This window comes from Blennius ocellaris, assembly GCF_963422515.1.
Source record: "Blennius ocellaris genome assembly, chromosome: 15".
NCBI lineage: Eukaryota > Metazoa > Chordata > Actinopteri > Blenniiformes > Blenniidae > Blennius > Blennius ocellaris.
This window is the reverse complement of record NC_137664.1, coordinates 24092731-24100489: the sequence shown is the minus strand read 5'-3', so window position 1 is coordinate 24100489 and position 7759 is coordinate 24092731. Positions and strand designations below refer to the sequence as shown.

At 40.9% G+C, this 7759-nt stretch overlaps 1 protein-coding gene across 1 annotated transcript; it reads right to left on the bottom strand.

Annotated features, from left to right (window-relative positions):
• Positions 1-1776: 1776 nt before the first annotated feature.
• LOC308140283 (uncharacterized protein) lies at positions 1777-7489 on the bottom strand. The gene is made up of 5 exons (XM_080509972.1): positions 7425-7489; positions 7222-7341; positions 6984-7142; positions 6782-6898; positions 1777-2672 (listed from the first exon to the last, which is right to left on the bottom strand). The coding sequence occupies exons 1-5, from the start codon at positions 7471-7473 to the stop codon at positions 1930-1932; spliced, it is 1188 nt and encodes a 395-aa protein (XP_080366098.1). The 5' UTR covers positions 7474-7489; the 3' UTR covers positions 1777-1929.
• Positions 7490-7759: the final 270 nt, after the last annotated feature.

Genomic DNA, 7759 nt, shown 5'->3' with positions numbered 1-7759 from the left:
TGATCAATGAGATACATTTTTCACTTTTAAGGTTTGAAAAAGATTAGGCCGTTCTATCTGGTTGAAACCTTTCTCTGCATCCACTTGCTGTTCCTCCTCCAATGCAATATTCCCATGAGCGCTCTTGGGCGTCAACTTCTCTGACAGCAGGGTGAAACTCGCAGGCTCTGGCACTTAGCCCTTGTTCACTGGGTTGATGCTCTGTCTGTTGGGATTTCACTAACTTATAGCAGGGAATCTGCTGGTAAGCGCACTCCCCATCAGAGCCGCTTTTTAAGGTTTCAAACACATTTGGCCATTCTATCTGGTTGAAACCTTTCTCTGCATCCAACAATAAGATAACTAATTATTCCTTGAACCTATTAGCAGAATCCATAATATTGAACAATCGCCAGAGATTAAAAAAGGAATTTCTATTTAGGATGAGGACGGTTTGGCCCGAGTGTACAAGCTTCTTTAAAAACGGGCTGAGTCTGTTTGCTAGAATTTAAGAAAATAGTTTACCATCTTGATCTATTAAAAAAATTGAGCAATAGGAAGCAACCTCCTCAGGGTCCCTCCCTTTTCTATGTATCACTATGATAACAGCTTCTGTTAATGCATATGGCGTATGCATGAAGTAAAACTGTAAATAAGGTGAGAGTATTACTGAACTTTTTATAAAGGCCATCTGGGCTGGGGGCTTTATTGTATTTTAGTGACACTACAGCCTTTTGTGTATTTCTAAAACAGACATTTCAGAATTCAACAGGGCAGACTCCTCATCGTGTAATCAAGTGAGATTACAATTGTTCAAGAAGTCACGCACTGCATCACAGTCTGTATTGAGCTTTGATTGGAAGAGGTTTTCATAAGATTGAAGAAAACTGTCATTAATGTCTCTGGGTCTTATTAAAATCTTACCTTTGTCTGACTTAATTCTATGTATTGTACAATCATTTTCTAGTTTTCTTAGTTGTCATGCAAGGCGTCTGAGGTTTATCATTAAATATTGCATTAGATTTTTTTTACCACCCCAAAACTCAAACATTCTCAGGGGGGACAACCAGCATCGTGACATTGCTGGAGAGAATGTGGAAACTCCCTACTGATCAATTCAATACTTTGTGGGACTGCTCCGTAATCCAACCTTCTGGACAGAAGTAACACGGATGACGGAGTTAATGGGTTTTGACAATAATCGTTATTCCTGTACAATATATCTTGGCAACATCCCGTCTACAATTAAAGCCACTGATAAATATCTGATTAAAATAACGTTAGTAGCCGTGAAAAAATATATCAAGGAGATGGCTCACTGATGAAGGACTGGAATGAAACTGTGGCAGAAATACAAGAGCATGGAAAAGCTATTGTTCTCAATCAACCTCAAAACAGACAAGTTCACTAAACACTGGCTTACATGGGTGAATTATTTTAAAACAGTAAAGGAGAAAAAATGTCTTATGACTACATGGATAGATGGTATATTAGCTTTGTAAATATAAGTGACATGAATACTGGCCCTACTGACTAGTTCAATAATACAATATACTCTGTTACAGGTCACAACCATGAAGATGGAACATATGATAAAGGAAGGAAACACACTCTACGCTCAACTCCCCTGCATACAAAAAGTAAATAGTACCATCCAACTGTATTGTCCATGTTTATTCTGTTTGTCTACCATGTATTCATAAAAACTTTTAATAAAAATAAAGTACATTTGTTTCCGCCTGTAATCCATTAAAAAGACCTTGGTGAAAATGAGAAATAAGAAAAGACAAAACCATGTTGAATTGCAATTGTAGCTTTATTGATTGATAGAACAGAAGCACCGTGGAGATTAAATGATTCATTCACTTGATTTAAATCCCTTGAGAGTAATAATCAATCATTTAAAATTTTGTCTGAAAAGAAATCACAAAGTAAGTAAAGGTGGATCATTCAAGGCCAGATGTTGGTGGTGGGTTCCTCGGTGGTGGTGGTGGGTTCCTCGGTGGTGGTGGTGGGTTCCTCGGTGGTGGTGGGGTGATATCCGTTACGGTAGTGCAGCAGGTAACTTTGGTAGTGGGGCATCAGGTTGTGGTGGTGGCTATACAGCACCTCTTGTATTTCTCGGAGGATCCATTGATGACGGTAGAAGAGCTGCATAAGCTCCTGCTGCCCGCACAGAGAAATGTGGATCTGATGGAGCAGCAGTTGTTGGTGGTGGACCATCAGGCACTGCTGGTAGTACAGCGGCAGCTGCTGGTGGTCGTCGATTGGCAGCCCTTCCTGTTGGAGCAGCAGATTCTGTTGGTAGTCAAGCAGCTGCAGATGCAGTTGGAAAATCGCCACTTGGTTTTGGAGGAGCAGCTGAAGGTTAATTGAAGCTGACACTAGCTTCAGTTGCACGAACAGAACTCTGAGTCTGGCCAGCAGTGCTGTTGATGGAGTGTAAACCGTAGTAGGTTCAGTGGTGGTTGTGGGTGGTTCAGTGGTGGTTGTAGGTGGTTCAGTGGTGGTTGTAGTAGGTCCAGTGGTGGTTGTGGTTGGCTCAGGGGTGGTTGTAGGTACTGGTGTGCAGACCGGTGTTGTAGGAATAAAACCTCCATCGATGAAAGGCAGCGCTTGCAGATCACCGGCAATGTCGCACACGTTTGAACTTCCACAGCCTCCGAGAGTGATCTGGTTGCCACCGACCAGAGCTGTGGATGAAAAGTTTCAGTTTTGGGGTCAAATCATTTCTTCATAAGACAAAACTAGACAAGACAAGACTAAATAAGATACGGCAAGGCAAGACAAGAGAAGATAAGATAAGATACGACAAGACAAGACAAGATAAGATGAAGAAATTTACATTGTCACAGCAGCAGCAAAGCAGGATGGGAGAATAAAATCACAGATTGTACAGGATAAAAATAAAATAAAATCACAAAAAAATTGGTAAAAAAAAATTATAGTACAGGAAAGTGAATCCAAAAACAGTTAGAAAAGAGCCAGTCACTTAAGATATGTGAGTAATATCATGCACACAGTGCATATAAGGGTGGATATGTTATTGCACAGTAAATAAATAAATATATTATTATTGTACAGAGGTAGAATGAATTGTCTGGTTTGTGGGTTTGTTTTCATGATCTACTGGGAACAGCTTAGTTAAAGGTCCCATATTATATTAAATTGACATTTCTGTGCTTTAAACAACATAAAAGTGCTATTTGGGGTTCATATACATCCCCAAAGTGTTTTTTTCATTGATTCCCTCAAGCTTGAGTTCACAGTGACCTTTCTCTGTTCTAGCTGGTGGGGGAGCTCAACGGGTTGATTCAATTTGATGACGCGGCACCACCTTGCTGATGCAGCACCGAGCTGGAGAAGCCCCGCCTCCAGGAAGATTGACATGCGGAGAAACCAAAACAAGACACGCCCACGAATGTGGCAAGGAGCCTCTCCTCTGCTCTCTCAGTCTCTGCTGCTTCACATTGAACACTGCTGTCGATAACTGTTTTCACCTTCATGTCCACTTGGAGAAAATGTGTTTTCACCTTCATGTCCACTTGGAGAAAATGTGTTTTCACCTTCATGTCCACTTGGAGAAAATGTGTTTTCACCATCATGTCCACTTGGAGAAAATGTGTTTTCACCTTCATGTCCACTTGGAGAAAATGTGTTTTCACCTTCATGTCCACTGGAGAAAATGTGTTTTCACCATCATGTCCACTTGGAGAAAATGTGTTTTCGGGTGCAAGTATGTGTCCACACTATTTGTCTTGCTGAAAGAAGAAGCACAGCGGCAAATCTGGACTTTATTTTCTTTTCCGCAAAGAATGTGTTTGTTTGCAAGCGACACGTCACCAAAGAAGCTTCCAGAACTACGGTACTTTGAAACTGGACTTCCTCAGAAGCTTTCTTTTCTGTATGCAAGTACTGCTATGTGCTGGCAAACGGCCAACCCCCACGCTATGGTGATTACCAAGCGAGCGTGCAGGCTACGTCACCGAGGGGGTGGGAGGAGGCGGCTGTGAGCTGGGCCACAGTCTCCGTGAGGGTGGAGGAGGTGGAGGAGCTGAGAACAACCCGTTTCATGAGAGGTGACGTCAGCTCAATCTGAAGCTATATATAATAGCTATAATTTCACAAGTTGTGAGTGTTGTACACTGTATCACCCAAATTATTATCCCACATGAGCATAGGATGGACTGTGAAACATGAAATATATCAAAATATGGGTCCTTTAAAGAGTCTGACTGCAACAGGAAGGAAAGACCTGCGGTGTTTCTCCACACACTGTGGGTGGTGAAGCCTGTCACTGAAGGAGCTGAAACAGCACCATGGAGGGGGTGGGTCACGACCGGTGAATATAAACTGATCCAAAGTATGTGAGAGTCCCTTGTATCAGTAGACATTGGTTGTTTTATCAGCAGTACTGAAGACTGCAGCTTCACGTTTTTCAATTGTTTCATTTATCACATTGATTGGGCAAATCAGCACTGGATGTATACAATACAATTCTAGCTGTCAGGTTTGTCTGATAATTGTGTGCTGACATTGAAGTTGTCACTGTCCTTTTGATTTTGGCTTCAGACATGACTGATAAAGACACTTGCTGCGTTTCCATGGTTACTTTTTGTTAATCTGACTGGTTTTTTTCTGATTCTCAGATCAGATGGTCTCGTTTACATGAAAACTCAATAAAGTAATGGGAAAGTTGTGCCACATATTATTGCCCAAGATGTGACCTGATCCGTTTCAGTGGACAATTCCCATAATGCTTTGCGTATTGACTTTGGTGGTTGTGACAGGCTCAATGAATTCCACAAGCCAGTATCTAAAATGGAGTTAAATCGAGTGATTACGCTTGCGGTGCTTCTTTTTGAAAAAATACATAAATAAATGTTTTGAAGCGCAACATACAAAAAAACGTTTTCTGGGTTTGGAATATATTCTGGGAGACAAAATCACAGGTCACTTTTTGCACACAGAGTTCCGACTGCAGGAAGGAACGCCATGTGCCTTTAAACAGACTATGATCATTTCAAAATCCGGACTACACCACCCCCGATGATCTCATTACAATTTCGATCAAATGGTCCAAATATAATAACTTTGAAGTGTTTCTAGGATGCACATTTAATCAAGTCTGCATTGAGTGAGATTGTTTTTGGTCCACGCAACCACAGCTACTGATTCTTCAACTCAGTGAAATGTTACTTCAATTCTCAAGACCAGTAATTTGATCAGTAGCTTGACCACGACTTTGAAACAGACGTCACACTGTCTCCCTCACACTCCACCATTGTGACTGGTTTTAATGAGGCCCTGACATGCTTTCAAGTGCTGACACTCATGAAACCAACTTAAAGTATAGGTGAATGTATTATTTCCACATTTCATACCTACAAGGCTTATCTTTTCCATATTTGGCACATAGAAGTCATGGAGAGAGATTGTATCATCTTAAGGAGTTTGACTAATATTTTCTTCAGAGCTCGTCAGCAGTCAGTTATCAGGGTACATTACACACAACAGGACTCTTCAAACCTTCACAGATTTAGAGCCACAGACTTGATAACTACAGACAGGTCGTACAAGACCTCTCGGTCTGATCTGTTATTGAGTGGTGTGAAGACGGCACTCAACACACACTGACCCATTTTTCAGCAGAGAAGCAGGTTCATCTCTTTCAATATACCAAATTTCATGTAGTCAAATCTGGCTTCAGTGTAAACAAGCATGACATGTACAAGTAAATAAACATGCTGCCACAAATTAACCAACAACCGATAGTACGACTGGATCTTCTCTAATCGAGGTAACTATAGGATTGACTCTGGTTTACTCTTCTATATTAACTTCAGGATTAACTGGTTTTCTCTTTGAGATTAACTTCAGGATTAACTCTGGTTTTCTCTTCTGGATTAACTTCAGGATTAACTCTGGTTTTCTCTTTGAGATTAACTTCAGGATTAACTGGTTTTCTCTTCAAGATTAACTTCAGGATTAACTGGTTTTCTCTTTGAGATTAACTTCAGGATTAACTGGTTTTCGCTTCAAGATTAACTTCAGGATGAACTCTGGTTTTCTCTTCTGGATTAACTTCAGGATTAATTCTGGTATTCTCATATCGAGATGACTTCAAGATTAACTCAGGTTTTCCGTACTACGATGCCAGTTCACTTTTCGCCAGGATAAATCACCATGGTAACTGACTCTGAATGGCCAAAAGCTCCACCTCCTGACCAATCAGCTCTCTTGGAAAATCACCTGCCTATTGTTAAATTATAGTGGATGGTTGTGGAGAGCAAACAATCAGCAGAGAAAGAGTATTTAGAACAATGTTTTTGACATAATCAAATAAATCCTGGTCACTGAGGCCATGAAGGATGTTTAATAATAATGCTCACGCTGACACAACTGCAGAAACAATTTGCACTACAATTTCAACTGTGTCTGTTACTGAGAACAAATTCAATCAATAAATTAATGTGAAAATAAATACTGTGAGTACAATTTATATGAGGTACATTTACAAGTACTTTCTCTTGTATTGGGGTAAAATTGTGTAATGGTACTTTTACTTGTGTACAATATTTCAGTACTCTTGTCACCTTTACAGTGATGTTATCAGTGGATCTGTCTCAAAAAGCTGGATGTCATTTCAAACTTTTCTATTTCTAAGTTTGCTATTGCAAATGACTGGAATCATCTGCAACAGCTCTTAAGACTTTGCACTGGAGGAAGATGTTTCAGTTGAATGTAAGTGAGCTAAAGTTGGTCTGAGATATTCGATCAACTGAACAATAAGAGCACGTACCGGATCCACTAAAGCAGGTGTCCTCCGATCCTACACACAGCACTGGATCGAAGAGCAAAGCACTGGGGGTGGAACTACCTGGACACGATCTTCCATTGGGTGATGAAACAGCTGCGACTGAAAAAAAATAATACATTGAGTTAGTATTTCAAAGTTTGTTGTGTTCTTTAATTTACAATCCTTCTGGTTTGAATATACTTACAGGTAATAGGTACGTTATTGCACCCATCTGTATTGCAGCAGTTAGCCATTGTAATGGAGGATTGCCCGCCCGTGTTAGCCTCAATTGACATCATGCCCAGATTGGGACACACTGTGGTACTGACACAGTCCCTGTAGATTCTCATTGTTCCATCTGATGCTATTGTCCAAACAAAGTTTAGTGAGATTTATGCAACACACACAGCTCTGTGAAAAGACAATGTGAAGAGAACAGATACCTGTGATGAATGCATTCAAACACACATCGCCGCTGACACATTCAACCGGTTGGCCAAACGTACAAGTCAGATCATTTGGATTTGTGCATTGAGTGCACATGAGCCCTGTGTCTGCTCCGGCTGTAATGAGAACAGAAATAATACAAATGATGTTGGCAGCAAAGCCTCAGGGGATCCTCCAAGTCTGAGCAGCGCATGGTTACCTGTGCCGGAGAGCATGCAGATGAGAGCCAGAGAGAGGATCAGCTTCATCTTGATGATGAGGAGTTTGAGCCGCTATGAGTGCTGCACCTGTCTCCCTCCTTTTTATAGCACACACATGCGGAAATAATGGAGATATGAATGTGTTAATTACAGGGTGGCTGTATTTTCCATTCTCACAGGACGACTCTGCTAACACTCCCTATCTGATTGTTTAGAGAATTTTTATTGGTGGATTGAAATGTTCTTCTGCTAAAAATAGTTTTGCCCTTTGAACAATGGGTTCTGAACTGACCTGTTCTTCAACCATCTGAGTGGCGAGTCCAACAGGAGGAAT

Excerpts from the sequence above, each read along its gene's own strand:
- LOC308140283 (XM_080509972.1), bottom strand. The coding sequence starts at position 7,473 with ATGAAGCTGATCCTCTCTCTGGCTCTCATCTGCATGCTCTCCGGCACA. Across the intron at positions 7,342-7,424 it reads CTGCATGCTCTCCGGCACAG|CCGGAGCAGACACAGGGCTC; the intron begins GTAACCATGCGC and ends TTCTCATTACAG. Across the intron at positions 2,673-6,781 it reads CACCTGCTTTAGTGGATCCG|CTCTGGTCGGTGGCAACCAG; the intron begins GTACGTGCTCTT and ends TTTCATCCACAG.